Genomic DNA, 26102 nt, shown 5'->3' with positions numbered 1-26102 from the left:
TGTTTCTATGTCTCCTGATCAAGATTTTCTCCTCTATTTATACCACGTAAATACAGGTAGGCTTATTAAGCTAGTGCCATAGAAATAATTATAGAACTGAAAAATACAAAGTGTATTTAGAACACATACTGAGATCTCTCTTGTGCACACACACCAACAAAATCCCATCAACAGGGAAAGCACTCATCTAATGAGAAAAAAACCCCAATCATTATTCTTTTTATCATAGATCCTCACCCTAAGCATTCTGTCTGAAGAAATTTCAGTTTGGCATTTACATAATTTTTAATGGCAATTACATTTAGGGAAAGCACCTTCAACCTATGATCTTTTTATTTCCTATTTCCAGATGCTAAAGTAATTCCTACTCCAGGATTATAATTAGCAAACAGGCCTAAACTTTAATATTGTAGTGCATTATTTTGTTTTAATCACAGAAAAAAATACCAGACTGAAAACAATTCTTCAGATTGTGACAGAAGTTTATATAAATTTATAAAGCTTAAGCTCAGAATAACCAAGAGGAATAAGCAAGTTTCAAGTATTTAAACTGTTCAGGAAGCACTGCAGATTCAAGACCACCAAGGCCAATGTACCATCTGGCTTCTCTGAAAACACAAGTAGATACTTGCCTTTGAAAAAGACCTAGCATAAGAAAAACAAGCAAGTACAGATTACAGAAACAACAGGAGATCAATAATACAACTCGCATACCAACCAAGTGGTCTCATTGCCAAATTTGCATTCTATGCTTGATGATGTTAAAACAGATTCTACCTTAATTCTTACCTCCTTCTGGGGAAGAAAGAGAAAAAGTGGCACATTTTCACCTCTAGAAAAGTAGAAATAAAAGCAAGAGCGCCACCATGATTCAGTATTAATATCCTGGAATACTTTAAAGTCCATAGAATTTCAAATCATCTCCCCTAATAACCATTTCCATCTTCCTCTCTCATTATCATTGCATTATCAAGATCATTAAAAGTTACTGGAAAGATTAACATTTGTGGAATGATAGTCACAGTCCCAAAGGTGACATTTCAACGATGAACAGCAAATACCAGGAGAAGAGTGACTTATGTCATCCTTCAGAACCACATACCATAAATCAGGGCCCCTAAACAAATGCAAGAATGAAATATGCTAACAAGACAGCTGACTTCATGAATAATAAATCTGGAAAATTTGACCGTAGTCAAAAAGGTGTTAACTTAAAACAATGAAAAAGAGGCATCAATTTCTTAATCTTTCTGTCAGACATCTTGGAGGTGAAAATGTGCTTAAAATGACTTAAAAATCATGAGGAAAGGCATTCCATGAGTACTTTAAGTTTTCCAAAGACAAACACCTGCTTTTTTTCCAAATTTAAACACCAGTACATTTAGTACTTTTGTAAGAAGAAACAGATATTGGAAATGAGTGTTACCAGAGGTATTTTAGAAGGGAGTTACATTCTTGTCCCTCTGTAGTAATCAGATTTTTGTGAAGCATGTCAACTTCCTGTACATGAAAAGGGGAGGTATTTGCAAACAAAAGATTAGGCTTTACTGTGCTGTTAAGTAAATATGTTCTGAATATCTACCTCTGCATCTCAGAACTACCATAATGCAAAACAACAGTCTGCCAAGACCAGAACTCCATTCTGATAATAGCCAACACTATTTATGGAGTCAGAAGACTCAAGAGTCAGAAGACTCCATAAATCTCTGGAAATGTAGCTAATTGCCCAGCACCACATCCCATGAGAAATTTCTCCCCAACTGACTGCTCAGCTTAGATGCATGGACTGAAAACCAGCATTATCCCTGCTAGCACTCTTGCTAATGTCGTTCATCTTTACAGAATTGCATTATTTACCTTAGTGAATCATAGAATTTAAATCCTCAGCTCAACTATGAGCTGTATACAAAAATTCCTCCTATTTATTATTATTCCAACCTTCTCATGTCATGCAATACACCAAAATTGTTCTTTATTGTCAAAGTATGCTGGTAAGTCAATTGTCTTAAAACCCACTTTTGCCTTATTCTCCCCCCCTCATTTTTGAGCTTCCTGTTGCTTTTCCCTATGCTTTTATCCATATGATAAAGCAGAAAAAGTATTTACTGAAACCCAGCTAACCTGAAGCTCTTCTTAGTTTGATTTTGTAACAAGAGCATATTGGAGAAGTCATTCTTTCTTTGAAGGTCTGAGCACCTGCTGTGAAACTCACATTGTCATTTTACTACTAAATCTCAAAACTGGCGCAAAAAAAGCAAATCCAAAATGAGATTAAAAAGTAATAGTTTCATGTTAGTAGCTGGCTGTCACTCTAGAATAATATTTGGTTTAGGAACCACGAGTTAATGAGTAGCCCGTGGCTATACGATAACCATTGTCTCCCTTGGAGATTAGACTCCTTTTTAGACAGGTTTATCATACAGGATTTTTACTTCATGTCCTGTGCACTCCACCCACACCACTATTCTCCAGGGACCTTAGGGAAACAAGTCATGGGGAGAGTTCCTGTAAGCAGGAACTTTATTACTTTCACTGGGAACATGGATCCAATTTGCATTAGTTATTCCCACAGCTGTGGAGTCCTGCCTTATTTTTTTTCACATGTAACAAGTCCATATACTTTGGCCTATACCAGCAAAAGGATAATGGAAGAGTTGATTTTACTTAGGCTCTTTGAGAAACTTCAGATTTGCAACACCCTTTGATAACAATGCATTATTTTTCATCCATAAACATACCAAAGCTAGGAAGTATTATCCCTGTTATTTTTCTGAATATTGACCAATCTACTCCATTGTTTGGTCAGCAGTACCACATAGTTTTAATCAACTTTCTCTCTGTAGAACTACTAGAACTTTGTGCCATTTTAAAAAAGCTTAAGATAAATGTTAGTGAATTGGATAATTAAGATGAATAGGGAGGAAACAAAAAGTACATCTTCCTATTTCACTTGGCTAGGGACAAAAAGCTCTGGGTGGATTTGGTTCGCACTCGCAGGCTGGCTCCCCATCACAACATTTGACCTTCTCCATTGTTCCATAGCTTGACTATGTCCAGATTGACTTCTACAGCAGTTGATGGACACAGTAAGAGCAGAAAACATGGAACAGTTACTGAACTGTAGTTTCAAAGGTAACAGCAGAGGACAAAATTTAGCACAAAGTTGCACATTTCAGCCTAACCACCTTTCATTTTCCATCACACTATCAAACTGGGCCCTCCAGAAAGCAGGAAAAACCTTCCCACTCAGGTTCTGGGCAGCCCACAAGGGGGGCACTGACCTGGTAGCTGGTGCCCTCAGGTTCAAACCTCCATCATCACCAGTGCTTCCCTGCCTTAGCCCTTCAGACTGGTCAGCACCATCTTCTGACCTATCTTGTGATGCATCGAAGTGCATACATTAATTTTTGGCATAACTAGGACTAGACCCTTTGTCTGCAAGGTCACAGACCCAAACAAACTTCACACACACCTCAGATCCAGAAGGAGAAGAACATATTATATACAAGCCATAAGACAAGAACTATTGGTCAAGGATTGAAGGGCAGGCCATAATTTTTGCAGGCACAGGCAAGTGAGAAGTCTCCAGAGACAGGAACACAGTGTCCTGTGATACCTGGTAGCCCTCTGCAGGCCTCTGCTTGCTAAATGGGAACACGTGACAAACCAGGCCACAGACATTTATCTGGATGAACGAGAAATCACTCTTTTAGGTCAAGCATGGACTGGAATTCCCCGGATCCAAGTTCTTCAGGCATTTGTTTTGACAGCTACGGTTCAATTACCAACAATGACTGTACATAAGATACTATTGTGTGCAGTATTCTAAAAAAATATCAAGCTCTTAGTAATAATGGAAAATAATTATCATTCCCTTATTAAACCCAGACAGGAAATGATGATGTCTGCTAACGAAGTTTTATTATATGTATAAACACCATCCTTATTCCTGTATTTGCTTCCTCTTTGCTCAAAATCTGCTTACTCAGACAGCAAGGCTGTTTTTAGCACTGGGGGCTATCAGCCTGGGGATATCTCTCATGCAGCTCTCAAAGAGTGCTTTGGCACTTAAGAAGTCAAAGGAATGAATTTGAATTGCATCTTTTAAAACTCATCAAGACCTTCATGGGAGTTGTCTTCAGAAATTAAGCAACCTCCATGTCAGCTTAAATCATTATGCCTACTGAAATATTTAACACCCTTTTTTTTTACATTTTCAGCTTGGCTCAGAAATGCTGTGGATAGATGACACACCTAAACGAGTATAACCAATGTGTTTAAATTTGTCTGTCTTTATTATAAAGTTACTTCCTTCTCATGAAACTCTTGCCAACTTTTTTGTTTTATAATAACGTCCCCCCTCATGTTTCAGAATAAAATGTTTAAACATGGTAATTCATAAATCTACTAGGTAAGACTATTTCTTCTTTAATTGTAGAATGGATTACAACTAAAAAAAACAAACAAACCAAACAAATAAAGGCCCAGCAAGTGATTTTGTCCTGCAAGACAGTGGATTATATTGCATGTGTTTCATGAACTGCAGAAAATAGTTCTTCATTAACAAGATGCCTCCTTGCCAGTATTCCCAAAGAAGCAAACAGTGAGAGCTGGTAAGTCTTCACTCTACCTAAAACCAAGAGGAACTTCATTTAAACAGAAACATTGATTCTATTAACAATGGGAAAATACAAGTCTGTGAACATGTAAATAATACCCTGCCCACTTAAAAAGTTATACCACATATAGCAACCACTGCCTACATTTTAGTGGATGACTGTGCACATCCTGTCTGAAACAAGCCTGGAAAACCAAACAATTAAAAAAACAACCAAAAAACCCAAAAACTACCAGCTTATTACAGTACTGTGTGAAAACAGAAAGGTCCCCTTTAAAAGGCAAACTAGGGACATTACCTACAAACTTGCACTTAAATACCTAAATTCTTGTACATTACAAGCATGAACCCACAATCTCCCCTTTCTTAGATGAGTTTTCATAGCACTTTACTCCACTTGCTCAAGCCTCAACAAGATCTAGTGACTCAGGCCAGTACCTTCATATTCATCAGGGTGGGGCAAGGGAGAAAACCTCAGTACAGACACTTTGGGGTTATAAGAATGCAAATCACCCAATTCAGCATTTTGAATAGCACCCATAACTCAAAGCTAAAACCTGTGCTACGCCAGACCACACGGTAAAAGCCTATCATATGCCTAATAAGAAAAAAAAAACCCTGAAATTTCAGGTTAGTCTTCAAAAATTGCTCATCACCAATGGCACCACTATAATCAAGTGAAGAAGAGACAAAGTAAGAACAACTCCTGTTAGATGCCCATCCAGGAACACTGTGCAAAAGAAACAATACTTTTTAATGCCCAGCAAGTCAAGCAGCAGAGGGGTGTAGCAAGATTAAGGCTAGAATTGAACAAAAAATCAGCTACAGTCATTAGGTTGAAGTACTCCTTTCACTATTTCTTTTGTTCACCTCTTAGCTGTCAGATTACTCCCAAACCTCAAAACTCAGCTAATTTTAAAAAAATGGCATTATTTGGCTACAACAAAAAGGAGACACAGACAAGACCATAAGAACATCAGAACTGCAGGTTAACTCAGGCATCCTAATCAGAAATTACAATGGAGCCAAGAAAGGTTGGATCACAGAACAAAGTAAGACAACACTGGAAAAAATTAGGGCCATCTGAGGATTTGTACACCTTAGACCAGAACCTGCAAATGCTTCCATTTCTAACCTCTTTCTCTTCCTAGAAGACATGCAGAAAACCTTAAATAGCAAGACCAGTGCCAAAATATGGCATTTTGAATGTAGGCTGGTCAGCTCCTTAAAAAGGAACCAGTCCCTGGCTAAACCAGCAGGTGAGATTTCTGCATGGAAATTAACGTGGTTTTGTTCAAAACAGTCTATTAACATAAACAAGGGATACAAGCATGCCCAAAAGCTTTTTATTTCTTCCCAAGTACATTTGTTGGTCTGATAAAAGTTATTAGCCCTCACTACAAACTTGGTTCCTTTTATATCTGATGGAAAACAGCCACACACTAACACTATAGTAAATATTACAATCATGAAGGTTTTATAGACTGGAGTTCCAGCAACACCTGGAGATCATCAGACAGAAGACTGACTGGGAAAAAAAAAAGAAAAAAGCTATTTATCATTTACCTGACACAAACCTGAAACCACAGAGTTAATCCTGTAACCTGAGCCCATCCACAAAGTAGACACCTCCTCATAAAAAAACATCTCCATCCAGTTTTGCATAACTTGTTAAGAAGGAACAAAGCCTCTCCTCAGCAACTCCATGCTGGTTTATGAAGAACCATGTAAAAGAAAAGTTCTCTAAATGAGGAAATTCTAGACTGAAATTTATGAACTGAAACAGTGAGAAAAAAAGAGTCAAGATCACCTCTATGCAACCTGTTTCACAAAACTTCTGTTCATTATGTGTAAATACCACAAGAATTCTCAGATAGAACACCCAAGAACTTACACATTTCAGTGTAGAAGAGGGACAACAATGATCCAGATACTGAACACTGATAATAAAAATATTCAGGGACCACCTTTATAACCTAAGCAGTGCAGAAAGGAAGGGGAAAAGAAATTAAAAAGCATGCAGATATATTCTTAAGAGCTCAAGTTACCAGACCTGGATAATTTAAAGATACAGTTCTCTGCAGGCTTACATTCTAGCTTAATGGTTTTACTCTTTCAGCGTTCAGAGTAAGAAGGAATTTGATGTATGACAGTCATCCCTGTCTTGATTCCAGTTTAATTTGTGCCACTCTTCAGAAAATTGTATCCAAATTCTGGTTTGGGGTTTATTTATTGTGTGCATGTATGTGTGCGTTCAATGCTCTTGTTCCACAATCAGGGAGAGAGGTTTGCTGATTGTGTGAAAAACTTGCACCTTGACCAGTTTCTCTTGGCTGACAGAATAAAAGGAAACTAACTTTTGAGAAAACTGCCATATTTGCCCCTCCAAATGCTATCACACTGCTCTTTAGGTATTTAGTTACATTCATCATCCTAGCTGCAAAATTAAATTATTTAAAATTACTGCACACAGTGTCAGGAGCAGGGAGGCTCCTAGACTACAACTCTTTGAGGTGTCAGAACACGGCCATGAAGCAACAATTCTTCCTCAAGTAGTCTCAGCTGATGTAACACTTCGCAGTACTACTCTAAACAGCACAATTGCAAAAATAAATTTAAATAATCAGATTTACTCATTTCATATACAGTTAAGAACACAGCTAATTTTTTTTTTGTAATTGCAGAGTAAGATGAGTGAATAAATTGCTAAGAAGGACTTAAAAATAAAGAACCTAGCAAGCAAGTTTCACAACCATATCACCAGCTGTAAATGGGTAAAAAACAATGGACAAGATCACTTCAGTAGTATTCCACTAGCAGAAACACACATGAAAGTTGTTTGGTAGGTCATCAGTGATGGCAGAATACACAGATCTGACAGTACTGAGTTCAAACTTGTATAAACAGCTATCTAAAAATTGCAGTCTCTTATTAATTTTACTCTTTCAAGTATGCTTTCCCTGGGCCCACATCCAGCAGCTGTAACAGGTGGAAACTGCCAGTGAAATAGGCAAAGTCAGGCAGGCCATCGTGCGTGAACCAAGCTTCCTGAACATGCTCTTGAATCAGACTGCTGGGTTCAGCCAGGCACCCAGAAGCCCACCCAGCTTCACATCCACACCACGACACAGGCAGCACTCCCCTCAGGTAGATGAAACATGACTTACAGCCAGTTGTGAAGTCTGAATTATTCATCCATATCCAGTTCACAATGAGTATATTTATAGTTTACCCATAAAGTGAATGTAACACTGTGACAGTGCTCTGATGCCATTGCCTGTGCCAGGGTACCAGCCTAGTCATGGCATCTCCTATTTTCAGACATTCTGCAGTTCTTCCCAACATTCAAGCAGAAGGATACATCACCAGAAGATAGATCACTCATTATTTTCAGAGTAATTACCACTAATAACCACATTACTACATGATTCCATTCAGCTGATTTAAGTCCTTGCTACCACCAAAGTAAGCGTTACCTAAGCTTTCTGTGCTCACAAACACCATCATGCTGTCAACATTATTCATGTAGCCACACAAACAGGCTGCAGGAACTCATTTAGCTGAAAACTAACCTGAGGAGAGGAAACAAGGCAGAAAAAAAGGAAATATTTGTTTTCATTCAGATGAGCATCTTAAGCTACCAGTCTTCCTGAATCCTGATGCTACTGCAAAGGAAAAGAGGGTAACATGCAGAGACATGCAAGGAATGAGTATTGCTACACTTTAAGAATATTCAACTCTTTTTCTAAATAAGGTAATAGTTCCTTTTACTTTAGATACCTTGAAAATTATCTATTCTTCTTGCCCCTCAGCATACTGGAAAAAGAACACTCTAAAAATATAAAACAAGTATTCACGTGCACTGTATTCACTAAAGTAACTTACTGATAAATTCTGTGGTTTGCCGAAGTAACAAAGGTTTTAAAATGCAGGATTTATTTGGCATTTTCTCCAAGAAAGCAATAATTAACTATACCAGGACTCTTCAGGGAGCAAGGCTCTGCAGTTATTTGCAACCTGTTCTGCACTACAAAAGAAGAACCTTGGCAGTGACCATCTCAGTAATATAACTGAGCACTTTCAGAACCAGGGAGACATAAGGGAACAACACACCTGGAAAATTTAAATTGCTCTCTTACAGTCATGACTCCTTTTCTACAAATCTAATAGCCCTTGAAACTCACATTTCAAAGTAACAGCACATTTCCACTACCATACTAATGAATATTACAAGTTAATATTTAATGGAGATCTAATTTTACCTGCAGACAGCTTTATGTAGTTGTTTCACAGTTAAGCTCTGGTTTAGCAGAGGCACTGCTCATGTCTGCTAAGGTTTTGAAGTAATATTGAAGTCCCATCAGTAAGCAGTGAATGGAGTGCCAGTGGCTCACAGACAGACCCAGATTTATCTGGGGAGAGCAACCTGGGACCCCACGGGTAATGTTACACCTATCAATAGAAGCAAATAAGGAGCATGTGAATATTTCCTGCCCAGTGGGACCATACATGTCTGGTTTACCTGTTCTGAGTTATTTTCAGCTCCCTTAAAGCAGAGAAAATGGCATGTGAAGCCAAGAATCTGCAGGGAATGGAATGCAAGGGAAACACCTGTTGTGAGGTCAGTTAAAAAACAGAACAAAGACACACACCATGCAAGCTGTGAAAGGTGAGAGGTTGCAGCAGTTTCTAGAGGGAAGACTGCCTTATAAAGGCAGAAGAGTTTCTTCACTGGAAATGACTAAAGGGAAGAAAGAGGAAAGCATTCCCTACAGCTACAGCAGCTGAAGAATGTTCAGTGTTACTCCTTTCTTCCTTTTAATAGAAATATTTTCTATAATTAGGAAGTTTTGAACAGTGCCCAGAATAAAAATCATTACCTACTTTTTCTATAAAGGTCTGCTAGAGAAAGGCAGGTTCAACTGTACGATGCACCAGCCAAACTGACAGCTAAGCTTGCTGGATGATTTCTCACTGCTCCCACCACAAGATGCACTCCTTACAATTAATGGACTTGATGATCCTTATATGGCTCCCTTCCAACTTGAGATATCCTACAACAGTGCACCCTATTCAAAAGCAACAAAGATTTAGTCTAACAGGTGACAAACAGCATATTGGGTTTTACTGATTCAGAACTAGAACACTGGTGTGCTTTTTTCACATGTAGTCCTCAGCTGTTCTGGCTCAAGGTTAGGACTTCTCTGCATGACAATATTATTCCTATTTCACCATAGCTCATCTTGAACTGGACAGTGTCTTAAGGCCTTGTGAGGGCATTTCTTAAAGACCCCTCCACAAATGCAGAATGGAAGACAGCAAAACAGTAGTATGTGTTACTTTTTGTCTAGCCTTTAAAATTACCACAGGGGTAATGTGGCAAAATCCTGTATCTGAAACAAGTGAAAAAACTGACAGCTTAAATTTAAGTCCATGACAGTTATAGCTGAATAAAATAAATGCATGACATACAAGTCTCCTCTACGAAACAAATCTAGAAGTGCTGCTGACCTTGAGAAGTTCTCTCACACTGTTTTTTTAAAATCACCAGAATATCATATACTCAAAAAGACTGAATTTGCATAATTACTGTGCTATTTCACTACAACATACTTTCCAATGACCCATCCTGATGAGATGAAGATTATGCAGGGCAGCACATTTATGTGGTGTTTATAATGGATTAACTGACATTACAAAGTAAAACCTGCAAGTGTGAGGGCTATTAGTTTCTATTAGACATTATTCAGTTTACAGCTGTAGCCACTTGCTCTGTCTTGCAGACCACAGACCACCTGAGTAGACAGAAATAGTCTGTGCTGTCTTCAGGCACAAATGTCCTGACCAGAAGTTTGCTTCTTGTGCCATTTGTATTTTCCTTACCTTTCCAGGCCATTGTTTCTCTCTAACTGTCCTCAAAGCTGAAGATGTGCAATATGAGAAAAGGATAGTCTTCAACCATTTTTAGGCCCTTCTGTTCAAGTCACTAGGTCAACATATGAAAGAACAAATAACTGAGCAGGGGATAGTATGACTGTATGGATAACAAGACTTAAAATTTAAATAGATAAGAAATCCCTCTTGCAGACAGCCTCTCTCTCTTTATTACACTTATACTATAATCAGTGCTGGGAGAAGGAGCTGTGAATCTTTATCAAATCAGCATAAGCATCTCTCTCAGCTTCAGTCAGTATAGTCTATTAACCTACTAAACTACAAAGTTTATAGTGCAGATGAAGCTCAAATTATGATTGTGTCAAACATTGGTAATTGTTTGTAAAATACTTGTTTCTCTCTTCCCTTATTACATAACAGTTCACCAAAACCACTACAGTACCCAATACTCCTCTTCTATGAAAAAATGCATTGCAGCATCAGACAGCACTGCTGAAGAGGAAACCACATCAGGTTTATTAGCACCACTAATTTGTTTTACTCCTAGCCAATTATGAAACTTACTTTTTACCTTGTTTTAAAATATCATAAGTGAAGGAACAATGCCTGCCTTTGTTGCTAATTTGAACTTCAAGAGCAGATCAATGCTATTTGTAACACAAAAGTTTGGAATCTCTTCCAGAGTGGGTAATATGGATCTCTGGTAAATGTTGTTGAGCAAAGCAATTAAGCAACACTGATCTCTAGTTAAAATGGGGCTTAAAATACATCCTCTGTAAAACAAATAAGCTCAAAATAGTCTTTTTTTTTTAATTGAGAGAATGCACAGAAGAAACCATAGAGTCTCACCAACATCAGTATTAATGCTGCATTCAGTGGAAGGGTCAAATATACTAATCAACCACAGAAAAGACTCTGCCTTTACTTAGGTGCTAAACTAAGCATCCTACCATGCCAGCAGCTCATTCTTTTCAGCTTTCTTCCTTAGGACTTGACTGGATTTTGAAGCACTTGACTGAACAGCAGGCAGCACCCAGAGAAGTTTTGCAGTGTGACCACCTAAGTCTGTACAGTTTGTTAATCCCTAATAAATTCACTATTGTTTGTAAGCCTCAGCTTCCGTTTTTTTGTATCTTAAGTACTCTGAGGCGATCAGAGACACGGGGGCTGCTGCTCTTGGTGGTATGATTAGCACTTACCCTTCCCCCCTTTCCAAAAGAAGGGGAGGACCGGGAAGGAATAAAGCAGATCTCACTCTAAACGTTTATCAGATAACGCGACACCAGCTCGAAGGGTCGAGATCTAGAACAGGAACAACTGTCACTGCTGCCTAATTTAACACATTTGCACTCCAAGGATCATTTCTCAGCAATACAAAGTCAAAACATAGAGGGTGTTTCACACACCAAAAAGTTAAGTAAGCACAGCCAACAAGGGGACATACAAGGCCTTCCACAGGGGTAGGGAAAGTGCATGGAAAGCTGAAACTGCAAACCACCACCTTCCCAAAGCAGTAAGGAATAAGAAAGATCACAGTGGTTTTAGTAGTGAGGACACTTAGAAAAAGAAATACCACCAAGAAGAAGAGCAATACATTTTGCTTGTCAGAGGCATGAACACCAACTAATGTGTTACTGGGACAGACCTGTTTTCCTATTATTCTGCAGGTTTTTCTTCAGCCCTGTCCTCACATCAGAGACTCAAACAGCTGAAGCTCCCACTGAAAGAAAGGCTGAGCAAGTGGCATTACCCAAACTTCTGCCTGGGCAGACAAATGTCCTCAGCTTCTTTGTCAAGCAGCAGGACGGATGTTTCCATTTACAAACACAGTTGCTAACAGCAGGCATAACTTGGCCGGGAATAAGAATGGGTCCCCCAGGACTTCTAGCCTTTCCCATTTCAAAATATCAATGCTCCCCCTTCCTGCCATAATCACACACAACCATCCCTCCAAATGTGCACAAATAGAACTAACAGCGTTTAAAGGGAGAAAACTTTTAAGAGCATCAGTGGGACAATACTGGGTTTGGTTAGGAGTGAAACATATCAGGAAATAGCTGAGAACAAGTAACACACAAATGACTCAGGATCCATTCCCATTACAATGGGGAAAACAGGCAAGTCTTTTCCACACATGGCGGATCCACCCACCCTGGGTAAAAAAGTACAGAACAAATGCCAATTTTTTGTAGTGACTTCAAGAAGCCCAAAATATTTTTCGTAAGAAAACCATCATCCTGATATACTGAGAGTGTGGCTACAATAAACCTTGATTCTTTTCTGATTTACAGTGTAATTTGCACAGAATAAGTACAGCTGCTGTAGTGCGGCATGTAGTACTTTGAGTCATACAAGTAACTTGCATAAGTCCTGGGTTTGACCTTTTTTTGTAATTACAGTAACAATCTTTGACACTCCAGCTTTTACTTTTACAAAGTCAATGTAACAGACCACCTGTGCTTTGCGGTTGTTACAAAACACATCAAAACAAGCTCGTCATTTCTATTTTCATTGACACCGTGTAACAGCAGAGCGCAGCCCTGTGACTTACAAGACACAAGGCCTGCAGTACATGGCACCTAGACCCCTCCACATGCCAAAAATACTGCCTTTCCCTGCCCAGCCTGCTGGAGGAAAAGCCAGCCATCCGTGTCTACCCCACAGAGATTCAGCATTCCCTCCCATCTAAACGAGGGAGGGGTCAGACTCACAGTGAAACTTTGTATGGACAGCTGGTTCCAGAGTTGGATGAGACCCATGTGAAGGCGAGTAACAAGTGCACTCTCAGCACCAAACAGATCAGCTGCAGACAAAAGGAGCACGCACGCCAATGACCCTTCTAAACACACCACATCCACCAGCTGCGACAAAAGTTTACCTTCTGTTCTAGGCACATCAATGTAAGGAAAGGAGGCAACCTAGATGGCAAAGACCACATTCAGGAACAGCTGTGAAGAACAAACTAAGGACAGCAGGTTATCACTGCAGCGCCAGTTTTGCTGGAGCATAAACCAAGTGCTCATACGATCTTGAAGCATAATTATTCACACTTCACCTGAGTGCAGGTCGCCAGCGCAATTCATGCAAGAAGCAACCGAGAATATCTCGTTTGGGATACTGGTAGCATATCAGGTCACTCCCATCAACTGCATCTCCCTCTCCCGCACTGAGGTTTCCAGACCTAAAACCCGCAGCAAACAGCTCTCTACCTTCTGTCTCTGTGTAATTAGCACTATTAATCCCAGGCTATCCAAGCCCCCTGGCGTGGCTCTGATTTGGCGCTAATCTCTGCCGAAGTCTCTTCTTCCTCCCTACAGAAAGCCATTTAAACCTTGGCACGCCTTTCGGTTTAGAGCGATGTTCTGTCGCAGGGGGATTAGCCGCACACTGTACGAGTGGGAAGCACAGAGAGCTGCCACACCTGGCCTGCCTATACCGCAAAAAGGGAAGGAAAAGTTACTTTTTCAGAGAGCCACCGCTCGGGACAAGACGAGGGCTCCCGTGCAGCCCGTGGTGCCCGCAGGCGGCTGCACCCAGGGGCTGAGCCCGGGGCTGAGCCGCAGCCGCGCTCCCGCTCCCGTTCCCGCGGGCAGGAACTGATTAGTCATTAGCGCCGCACGCGGGGCTGGGCTGCCCGGCGGCGGGGCCGCCTCAGCCGGCCGGGAGAGCTCCGCGGGGAGGGACGCGCAGGGGGCCCCACTCACCCCATCAGCCAGTCCATGGCTGGGTCCCGCCGCGCCGGGAAGCTCCCGCGGCCGCCGACTCGCCGCTCACCGCCCGCTCATGGGGGCCGGGGCCGCTGCGCGCTCGGGGCTCCTCCCTCGGCCGCTGTGTCCGTCGGTCCGTGCCCCGGTCGGTCGGTCGGTCCCTCCCCGGCCGCGGGCGGGGCGGCCGCCGGGTGCCCCCCCCGGGCTGACACTCGCGCACTGGCGCGGCCGGAAGTAAACACACCGCACCGGCCAACCCGGAAGCGGCCCTGCGCCGCCAGCCGCCCTGCAGCGCGGGGCACGCTGGGAGGTGTAGTCCGGGCGCGCACCCCGGGGCTCCCCGGGCCCAGGACCCCCGCGTCAGTCGGGCCCTTGTGCGGGAGCCTCGCTGCCTGCACCGCAGGGCTCGGTTCTCGCTGGGGCACGCCGTGTCGGAGCCTCTGAGGCAGCTCTGGCAAGGCAAATTGATGTGTTAATTGGAGACGGGCATGAGAACCTGGAATTCCCACGGGGTCGCCAGGGACTGACCCAAGACTATCCTGCAGAAATGACCAAACAGCTGCTGGAGGGATGATGCCTATCCCCAGACAGCCCAACACTGCACCCTTTGAGATTTACACAACCGTAACTTTTGAATGTCAATCCTTTCCATGCGGTTCGCTGATGCACAGCATTCCCGGAGGCTCCGTGAAAGCGATGTCCTCTTGAGTTCCCTGATCGGCACCTGCTCGGGTGGGCACGATCACAGGGGCAGAGCTGCTGGACACGATCCCAGCTTTGGACCCGTGTATTTGTTAAAACCTGCCTTAGGGGAGAGTGATGGCCATGTTATTGGGCTCCCCGCACCCAGCAGTTTTCCAAGGGAAGGACCTTCCTTCAGAGGCTGTTTGAGCCATCCCCCTCCTTCCCTGCCTGCTTCTTCCCCGTGCTGTGCCAGGGGCTCCGAGGGCCCTGCCAGCCCCAAGGTGTCCCCAGGGCCCTTCACCCCACAGGCACCCACCTGTAACCCCACTTTTCGGGGTGCATGAGTCAGCCCCAGCCACCGCACGGGCTCCGAAGAGAACTCCAACAAAGCAGCGTTTTCCTGGGGCTAATTCTGCATGGCAAGGGGATGTCAGGGGGTGACTTAACAACAGTGTTTCTCCATCATAGTTGTTTTGTACCTCTCTGTCTTAAGAGAGTAGGGTTATTTTGTATTTAAAAACATATTGTGGTAGAGTTATTTGTATTAAAAAGCATATTGTGGTGTAGTTTTGGAAACGGACCTTCCCTTTGAAATCTGCTTTGCACAAAGTATAACTTTTTTATTTTGCCATTCTCCTATAACAATACTTCAGCCTGAGAATTATCTGGGTATATGGCAGTGTAACATAAGAACTTGAAAATGTATGTTGCCTGTGTTCCAATGAAGTGTTTCTCTTTAATACATTTTATCTTCTAATTGGTTTTAGTTTTACTTATCCTTGCATTTAGGAAATGAAGCAGAGGATAGGAAAAAGGTCTTGCAGCAAAATCCCCCATACTTTCCTGAGTGGCTGGGGCAAGGATTTTTGCACTGTTTAAAATACCAGATCAAACCATCTGCAGAAAATAATTATCCTTTATGCAGACACTCGATCCAGTCATTATCTGCAAACATTTGAGAACAGATGTCCCTCATTTGAATTATGTTTTCTTGTTGCCCTTTGTTATGGGTATTTTTAGCAGGGCATTTGAGGATGAGCTCCATCCAAATTTACTGTGGGATGCATTGTACCAGGTGTAGGGTGTTTAGTCATATGACACATGTTTTAAGATGACTTCTGATACAATGAGTTTGTCATGTCAGATTAGCTGTTTTCTTCCTGATTGTATCAAGGAAAATATACAGCAACTGGCACTGGAGCTACTGGTGCAAAAAAAAAAAAAAATCAGACAAGGAACATCTATTTCATTTATCTTTTGTATCCTACCTTCCAAGGGCACAAGTCCTTTATCTACATCTCACCCAAGGTGATTATTTTAGAATGTTTTTTTTTTCTCCTTGGCATTACACTTCCATTGACATTACTGTTTTGTTTGGGGTTTTTTTGTCTTTTTTTTTCCTTCTTCCTTCAGCCACTGGAAACCACAGAAATCCCTCCAGCAGACTGAGCAATTCCCATTCATCCCAGTTCAGTCAGGCCCCTCCGTGAGCAGCTCTGGAGGGCAGAGGATGTGCCAACCCCAGAGCAGTGCCCGGTGGCTGTCCTGCAGCTCCCCTTCAAGCCCTCCATAAAATGCATCACAGCAATTATTTGTTTGGCAGCAGTGAGCCTGGGAGGCTGCAGGGCTCCTTTGTGCTAAGCCCTGTGCACATGGACAAAGAAAGGGCGCTCCCTGCTCAGGGCTTGTTGAGAGCAGGCCCTGTAGGACATGAGGATGAGGTGCTTAACAAGCGCTGCTGCCCGCATACAGATGTGGTGGGGAGCGCGGAGGATCTGGAGGTTTATAGTGCTTGACATTGCAGGGTTTTGCATCGACTCTTCCCTGGATTACTGTTCCACAGCTTACTCGTGTCTAACAGGATTTAAAATGTGAGATTATTGACAGGAAGTCTGGGCAGAACGTGTGCCCCGTGGGCTTGTGGGACCTGCACTGTAGGGCTTTTGGCCTGTGGCACATAGCAAGAAATACTGCATTCACCTGCTGCTCTCCTCCTTGTTCTGCCACTCGTATCCCCTGGCCTGGCTGGCGTAACAGGAACCAAAAAAGTGCATTCCCTGCTCCTCCTGACCTCCAGGCATAGTGTGGCTTTGTTTCCAGATGTTCCTCAGCAGCACCAGTGCTTTTCAGAAACTGATGGGAGGCTGGAGGGGACCCCATGCAGCCCAGAGCACAGGAGTTGGGGCCAACAGACATCTCACCTGAGGATTTAGCGGTTGTGTAAAGCTCTGCAGGGCTCAGTATAAAAGCCAAAGTACAAGATAGCATGGACCTGAGGGCTGTCCCTGTCTGTCAGAAGGCTCTGTTATGTCCTATAACCCTGAAGAAAGACACGGCAGTCCCAAAAGTGACTCAGCGCTGGCTGAGAGCTGCCTTGAAATAGCAAGTGTGAACATTTACTTCCTTTATTTTGTCCCACAGTTCTCATGACTAGACCTCTGTGAAACAGGAGGTTTTATAGCCATTCCAGACAACAGCTGTCTTATCTACCTGATTTTCATGTTCCCTTTTAGTCAACTTGCTCTGCCTGTCTGATAATAAAGTGGTACCGTGGAGGGTGAGTGGCTATGAGGAAGTAATCAAGGCACCAGTTTCTTTGCAACTGCCCCTTTACTGCCTCTGATTTAATTGTCACTACCTCCTGCAGTGGGAAAAGTGCAGCGTGCAGGTGGGCAAACACCACCGTGCAGAGCCAGCGCTAAGGAGTGGGAGTGAACTTTGCTCCTTAATTGGCTTATTGCACCAGAAACACCTGTCCCTCCTCCACCACCCCATGCTGGTGTGGGGCTGAGCAGCCTCAGACCTGACACCTCGACATCAGCCTCACATGTTCCCTCTTCTCTCCCTGCTCTATAGGAATGGAGCAATGGTTAGGGCTCTATGAGTTTTCCTTCTTTGATCTGAAGCAGTGTCATTCCCATGGAGCTCATCTTACCCTGGACAGCTGAGAGGCCTCAACAGGCAGAGATGTGAACCCATTTGCCGAGCTGAGGCATTTCCAGTGGGTGGCAGGGAAGCAGAGCAGGTGATGGCTGCCCTGACACAGAGGGGGTGTGACATTTTTCAGCGAGCTGCAAATCTGCAGCTCCCATCTGGGTCTTCAGCAACAGAGGAGATCCACCCTGTGCAGTGTATCTCCAGGAGATGTGGCAGGCCGATGGGCTTGGGTTCAAAATAGTTCTATTTGTGAAGCCCTGAATGTGGCGCTGGCTCTTTAAGTCAAAAACATCCACACACTCCTTCCCTGAGACAAAACCTCTTTGTCCCTGAGCGTGAAACATATTACGGTTCAAATTCCTGCAGAGCCATTAGAAAAAGAAAAGTGCATGAGTCTGACAGCGTGGGCCTGCCTGCAACTCTGAATATGGTTATTAATCATGCTAGATATTAATAAAAGCATCTCTTCTTGGTTGGAACGTTTGATTTTTTTTTTTTAATAAATAAACACTGTGAGTGGTTATAAATATTGATTGCTGCCAGTAATAGTAGGACCTTTCACATATAGTCTTGCAACAAGACAATCAATCTGGCTGAGGATCAGATTGGAAACAATAAATGGCATTTTGGGTCCTAAACTGTCTGGGAAATATGGCTTTTATTCTGATGTTTGAGAGAGGGGTAAAACTTCAGGGAAGAGGGCTGCAAAATTTGCCCTTGGGGGTCTGCATTTCTAGGGATGTTGACTAGGGTTCAGTTGCTCTCTCCAAGTCACAGAAGAACAGAATTCTTAGGTATTTCCTCTTTCAGACAACTTAGTGGTTGTCAAAACATGAGACTGGTGGTGACTGGCACTTAATTTTCCCCCCACTAATTAGGTATTACTGTGCAGTGTCTGCCTTTTACCTCAGCTTCCATATCTGGAAAATGAAAAAAATCCCACTTCTTCTGCATCAAGTCTTGTGAGAGATGATGTGTAAATGCTCAGAAACCTCCAGTGCTTAGGAGTGCTAAAAATTAGGTGGATTTCTCTGTTCCTTCAAGTGTGGAATACAAAAATTACGCTAAAATGAATTTAACTTATTTTAAAGAAGAGGGAGTTTTAGTTTCAGCTGGGAAGCTTGGGAAATGCCACTCGTGGGGTCAGCATGCCTGGGTTGGTCTGCATGTGTCAGAGAGCCCTGTAAGGGGATGAGCGTGGGTTTCCTTTTGTCCCAGTGCTGGTAATTCTGCGTCATTGTGGACAAGCTGTAACCAAAGGGATGCTCCCAGCACGCCTGACCAGTACCAGCCCATTTGAACGGCCCCTTGGAAAGGGGAAGCAGAAGACACACCCCAGCTCTGTGGTGCTGTTCCTCCTTACTGATAAGCTCTTCCCTGAACATGTCTTAATCTACTGGAGAAAAGGGCACAGGATGAGAAGCGGGACATATATTTTCAAGTTTGGAGAGGGGTGTTCACTGTGGGGTTGGGATGTAGGCTACCCAAAGCAAAAGGTGTTGCATGTAACTGGAAGCCAGGGCTTGTCCATCCCCACTGGTTTTGCAGGAAGATGGAGAATGCTGGAAATTGTTTGGATTATTTTCCTAATGCTACATCCCTCTCACAGATGGCAAAACTCCCTCTAGGCCTCCTCCTTGAAAAAAACCCAGCAGGCTGCAAAAAGCCTGCAAGGCTGTTGTTTTCTTTTAGAGTCCTGGCTGCTTTTAACCACTCCTTGACATTATTTACAAAGGCAAGGAACAGCTGTCTGGCACGTCTTGTCCTCTGGTACAACTGCATGGAAAGCAGTTCACCAAATAACCTTTGAAGCACCTCAGACCCTGCATCCCAGTCACATCTCCTGCAGACCGAGGAGACGGGCAGCTCACCTGCGCACACACAGGGCTCATCCCGTGCGGGGCAGAGATGCAGCCAAATGCCCAAATGGGAGCAGCTGCATTTGCAAGCCACGGGAGGAATGGTCAGACTGTGCCAGGATCACACCCAAGGGTTTGCTCTGTGGGTCCTGTGCCTGGCTCGGAGCGAGCAGCGAGCGCTCAGAAGGAGGTGGGTGAGACGAGCAGTGCCTGGGCGCAGCCCGCTGCCCTCTGCCCGCCCTGCCGGGGCTCGCATCCCGCGGGCAGCGTCCAGCCCGCCGGGGCTGGTGCCTGCAGTGCAAATGAGGCCTCCAAATGATGGCTGCATTAAAGTGTTCCCAGCCCCCACCGATTACAAAGGGTGCCTGGCAGAACAGGAGTCTGTTTGTCTGCTGCGCTCTGCACAAACAGTCGCCTCTGTAAATACATCTCACATGAGCAATTAGCCCCGACAATAAAGAGGTCCCATCTCTGCTGAGCTGTTCGGGGAAGCTGCTCTTCACCGGCACCGAAGAGGGCTCAAACAGCAATCCCCCACCTGCTGCCTTCCCTGGGAGACCACGGCTCTGGGTCTGCGGAGCATCCCCTCTGTTCTGCTCCAGCCCTCTTGGCCGGGTCTCGGTGCCTTGGCCCATCACGACACCGGTGATGGGACTGCTCTCAAAACAGCCCCTGGGTGATAACTGAGCACCCAGCGGCCTGGGGCTGCACAGGGAGGGGGCACACATTGCTCTCCAGCTCCTCTGACACCCTGGGGGCAGGGAGAAGTTATTTTAAGGGTGCAGAAATATTATGCTGTGAAATTGAAGCTGGCTCCCACTGTGCTTGGAAACCACCCAGCCCAGCTCAGCAGCCATTCTTATCACTGACTAAATGCACTTGTAATGATTTCTCCTTTCCCTCCTTCCTCACGTTACTAGCATTTTTCTCCTCTTTCATCTTGCTCAATTAAATATGAAAACCAACCCAGGAAAAGCACTAATCAGTTGTTATTCCTGCATATTTGCAATGCCAGGTAGAGGCCTCAGCTGGACAGCAGGGCTCTCCGTGCCAGGCTCTGGTCATTGCAAAATCCACAAGGAATTATAAGTACCAAAGCTCTGGAAGTCCCGGCCCCACATGAGGAGGGGAGATGTCAGATGTGATGAGCATATTGTGGGCAATGTGCCTTGATGCCTCTTCTTTTTACAGCACACTCTGTGCTAAAAAAAATTTAAAAAAAAATTAAAAAGGTAGAGGGAAGAGGCAGGGAGAGGTAGAAATGAGAGAGTCACCCCCAGGCACCGGGCAGCCTCCTGCCTGCTGTCTAACTTTCCAAGGAGGGCAAGTCCTGTGTTCCATATATCGCTGTTGTGGAGGGGAAAGGAGCTTTTGCTAATGCTGCTCCCTCTTTAATTTCTAGCCTTGCTGCCTGAAAGCAGTTCATCTTCTCTAAATCTTTGCAAAAGATGCAAACACGCATCCTTTTCTTGGAGCAGAAATTGAAGTGCTCCTATACTGCTCTGCTTGTTCCTGCACTGCTTTCACTGGAGTCCAGCTCCAAGAAGATAGTCAGTCTTTCCAAACTTGTGCAAAACAAACAAGCAAACAACCAGACAAAACAGTGACATATCCTTGTTAATTTATTTGAGAACACTAGAATATTTCTGTACCTATAACTGAGGAATAAAGTGCTATTCCCTGCCTTTGAGGTGGAGCAAGAAGCCAGCGTGATCCCTGGTGGCAGCCTGCTGTCCTCGGGGCTCCACATCCTAAGGAGACTCAATGGCACCATCTGATGGTTGAGAGGAAATACTCATATTCATGAATACTCCATTCAAAGTTATTCCCAGTCAGTAACAAGGTTTCTAGCTAGGTGCAGGTGGGTTAGTGGTCTTTCAAGGAGGCTTTGGGAGCGATCCAGGAGCGTTGAGAGGTGGGAGAGTTTGGCCTGCATGGTGGGAACGCTACCTTCTTCCTCACTTGGCTCCTTCAGGACTGACACAGGGGAAGCAGCAACACCTCTGGAGTAGATTTGTGAAAAATAGGTGGCAGTGAGCTTGTAGGGCACAATCACAAAAATGTAGGATGCTGCTGAGGCTCCCCCAAATCAGCACAGAGCAGAGTGCACTGTGCTAGACTGGTGTGCTAGTAGAAACAAAGAAAAAACCCTGCCACAGCAGCCCGGACAGGGCTGCTGGAGAGGGTTTGGGGTGCATAGATGGCCATGTAAGGCTCTGTTGATGCAGGTGGTTCAGACCAATGGGGATTTGTTGGGTAAGTGCCCTCCATTGATTTTTCTATGTATAGGAAGTGTTGATTTCTCCAGGAAAGGCTGTAAAGGAAGGTCAGGTTTATTCCATGTCTGCTTTGCAGCGTTAGCAGTGGAAGGTGACCTGTCCTCTTTGATGACTGCAAGGGCAGTAAGTGCAAGGAGTCAGCTAAATTTTGCCCCCTGCTCACAGTAATCTGCTATTACATGAAATCCAGGAGGACAGGGTGACAGGTAAGGACAGGGTGACAGGTAAGGAAGCTTTGCCCAGGCCAACTTCCTCAGATTTGTTGGGGTACAATGCTGCCATGAATGAGTCATCACTTAGAACAGATACCACCATTTGCTTCCTCAGCATGATTTGTGTATGTGGAACCAGCTGAAACAACTCCCTGGAGTTTGTCTTTGTGGGAATATGGAAGTACATCCATTGGTCTTTTAATGGGATCAGGCCTGTGTGTCTCGTGCAAACTGGGGCCACATGAGCAGCTTTTAAAGGAAGACATGAAAACTCCTGTGTTGGGCATGCTGGGGATCTGGCTGAGTATGGAGGTTTCCTCACAGCATCCACAGGCTCTGTTGTCCACAAACTTACCCAAAAATTAATGACTTCTCTCTGCTAGTCCTAATCCATCTGCAGGCCACTACCAAATCCCTGCCAGGTCTGCAGTGGGGGCTGTAGCAAGATGTGAGTTTTCCTCCCTCTGCAAAGGGTCACTCCTTCCCACACACTGCCTGCCTGGGCCTGCCTGGTCCAGCACGGGGCAGTTGTTGTCTGCCTGTTGCCTAATCTGGCTGTTGTCAAAGGGAAGTCTGCTTCCTGGGTGGAGCTGATGGATGCACAGGAAGCACGGGAAGGCTTGATCTCAATCTGCTTCTGGCAGCCAGCACCAGTGCTAATGCTTTAGATGGCTCATTAGTCATTTCTAGAGTGCACCAAGGCACCTGAAAGTCTTCCTGGGGATGTGGGGAGAGTTAGGCAACACATTTTGTAAGGGGCTGGACAGCAAGTTGTTTGCATCATACCTAGGAAATCAGCCCAGAGCAGAGAGGTGGTTTCTGGCTGTAGCTCCACCAGGTTTTTTTGATGCCCCAGCTGCCCAGCATGGTTCCTCACCCTACCACCTGATTGCTTGGGCAAGGTGAGCCTGAAGGGATGGGAGAAGCAGCCCGAGGGGTGTAGGATTGTCCTTCAGGAGCAGCAGGATGCCACTGAGCTGATCCTTACCATAAGTAATTTCCCCAGCAGACTCACAGACCTGTCTGCTTGTGCCATCACTGTGAGCCTGCACAGAGATGCAGTCACCTGTTAACCAGCTGGTGCAAGTCATGCTGGCAGCCCTGAAATAGGGAGAGGGTGGAGGGGGCACTTCCATGGACATAGCCCCTTCAGGAAGTCCATGCCATGGATGAACAGAGACCATGCAGGTTGCATTTCCATGAAAGGCACCAAGCTTTCCCTCCCCTGATCTGCAGCTCTAACCTAGGGGAAAATGTCCTCCCCTTCCTCCACTGAGGAAGATGGAGATGATTAATAAAGCCACGCACAGCCAGCCAAAGCAAACAGGCAGTTCTGGCCAGGCTAAATCCCTGGCCCTCTCACTGCAGCTCCTGTTACTTTTCCCTTCACTCTCAGCTTCAGAAAGGTCCCTCAGCAAAGCATTCCTGGAGGTTGCAGAGAAGAAACAAGGAGAGGACAGGCAAAGAGGTTTCCTGAAACCAAAGACCTGAGGGGGACATGTAAGAGGCATGGATCAATAGCTGCACTTCTGAGAGCCTCCAGGCTCCCTGGATCAGCAATAATAGCGGGCTGAGCTCATTGCTAATGGCTTTGGTGGGTGAGAGAGCCAAGGGCAGCCTGTCTGCTCTGGAGAAAGCCTTGATGCTGTCTCTGTGCCTCTGTCAGCAGCACTGCCTGGTGCAGGAGGAAGCAGGAGGATCCTTTTTCATTACTTCTCTGTACATGGATCCTTTTTTTTGGTGAGGGGGGATATCAAGCCTTGGTCTTTGACTGGGTGCTATCAAAAGAAGAGTAGAACTGGCAAAACCACAGAGGTTATCTGGACTAGATTATTCCCTGCCGTGATCTGAGTTATCTTGCTGCTTCTATTCCCTTTAATCCACCCTGATATAAGAATACCCCAAGGAAGGATGATTGCCCTGCACAGGGAAATGATTTCCCTTCCTAAGAGATCTCCATACTGCCAGTGCTGCTCTGCCAGGCACCAGATTGAAGGAGTTCAAGGTGCACACTTGTGGAACTGGGGTGAAACCAATTACCATCAGGAGTCCAGGGCCTGGTGCAGAAGGCACCTAGGCTTCATCATTTCTGTTTACTGCCTGCTCCTGCTTTGCCTGGCAGCATTTACCTCCCCTGTGCCAGCCTTGGACCCAGTGCTGCAGCATGGAGAACCAGGGTAATGTGGGTGATAGGATTTTCAGAGGAATACTGAATTTTTCTTTCTTTTCTTTCCTTAGGTTTCCACAGCTAAACAAATTCCTCAGGGATGAAAGCACTTTGGGAGCCCTGAGTGACCCAGAGGACTAATTATGGGGCCAAGGGGGAAGAGGAGAGGGCAGAAAGTTCAGCCATCAGAATGCCATCCTGCTGTGCTGTCTCAGTGACATTACAGCCTCAGCTACAGCCCTCACAGGCACCACTTAGCCAGCCAGTGCCTTCATCCTGATGGAAATTGCACTTCTTCTGGCTCCCACTTCTCCATATCCTCTGTGCCCTGCCCTCAGCATGGTGCCCAGGGCTGAACCCAAAGCTGTCTGCAGCAGGGGTAGGCACCACAAAGCCCTGAGTGCCTGGGTGTTTCCTCAGGGGCTGCACAACAGAAATATCCTGGTCATCTGTGCCAGTCTGCCCCAGAGGTTTGTAGCAAGTGAGAGGCAAGCATGCCAGGTGCCTGTGGGGAGCATCTTCTGCACATCCTGGCTGTTGCTCCCTAATGGATGCTCTAGTCAGCCATTAACAGGGAAAGCAGAGCAGGGAGAGGCAGCCCTGGCAGCGCTCTGACTTCGTGATGTACTTTTGCAAGTACAAGCAAGGTCTGAGGAATGTCTCTGCTGGGGGAAGGTTAATGCTGCCTGGCTGGAGACAAGGTAGTCTGGCCCTTGCTCGGGCACCACCAAGTCTGCTGGACAGGGGCCGGGTGGGGGTTCCCAAATGCAGACGCTTCGTCACAGCTCTGTGCTCAGGGATGTCAGGGCAAAGCCAAAGCCAAGCCCTGAGACAGGCTGAAGGCAGCAGTGTTCCTGCCCATCCCAGAGTGATGTGCTGAGCCAGAGAGGATTGCTGCTGGGCATTTCTTACCTCCTGAGGTTGGAGGGGACTGCACATGTGTGTCACAGCTGGCACGTGGAATCTGCAAGGCAGTGGTCACTTGTCACTGACCTCTCTAATGAAGGAGACAGGCTGGGATGTCAATAAAAAAAGAGATTTTGGGATGCAGAGGAGGGTCTCCTAGAAGTGAACTATAGCATCTTTTACAGCCATCTGTCCACAGCCCAACAGTTGGTGTCTTGAGTTTATCAGTGCTGCAACCAAATCTGGTCCTCAGTTGGTTCAGAGATGTAAAAGACTTGAACCACATGGTTCAAGGGAATGGAGCAGGACACATGTGGCTCTTAGGAGCACATGGAGCCCTTCCCTTCTCCAGTACCTTATGTGGCCTGGAGATGAGATGGGAGCTGGATAGTGCAAACATTAGGGTTGTCATATTCTTCTCAGCCATGCTGATGAAGGGCAGGTTGCTTGCAGGGGCACTGAACCTCCCCAGCCTTGCTCTTAATGCTCCTAGTTTGCACCTGTAGGGTGCAAGAGATTTCAAAGCTGAAGTGCAGAGTGGCACTAGCCCTTCCTCAAGTCACAGCCAGGCTGGGGGCTCCTGGCCCATCGTGCGCTGTGGCCTTGCAGGCATCTTCACTCTCCAGACTTCTGTCCTGCATCGCTCCAACAGGATGTGTGAGCAGCTGTTTGCCTTCGTCCCTCTTTCCTCTCCTCCTCCTCCTCTTTGTACCAACACCTGCAGCAGTGCTTCAGCACCCTTGCAGAAAGCGTCACCCCTGAGTTCTCCTGAAGGACATGAAACGAGGGTAAACTTCTTTCGCTGGCGTTGTTGCACAGACGGAGCTGCGGTGGTGTG

The 26102-nt window shown here is 45.0% G+C and overlaps 1 protein-coding gene across 1 annotated transcript in view; it reads right to left on the bottom strand.

The window, feature by feature from the left end:
* Positions 1–14398, bottom strand: part of MOB2 (MOB kinase activator 2) — a 109110-nt gene extending 94712 nt beyond the window's left edge. The window contains exon 1 of the mRNA XM_066552496.1: positions 14218–14398. Within this exon, the coding sequence (XP_066408593.1) occupies positions 14218–14234 (17 nt within the window). The 5' untranslated portion in view covers positions 14235–14398. The remainder of the gene's footprint in view (positions 1–14217) is intronic.
* Between the last annotated feature and the right edge of the window lie 11704 nt (positions 14399–26102).

This window comes from Molothrus aeneus, chromosome 6, assembly GCF_037042795.1.
Source record: "Molothrus aeneus isolate 106 chromosome 6, BPBGC_Maene_1.0, whole genome shotgun sequence".
In the NCBI taxonomy this organism is placed as follows: Eukaryota; Metazoa; Chordata; class Aves; order Passeriformes; family Icteridae; genus Molothrus; species Molothrus aeneus.
The sequence above is the reverse complement of the archived record's forward strand: the minus strand, read 5'-3'. Positions and strand labels throughout refer to the sequence as shown.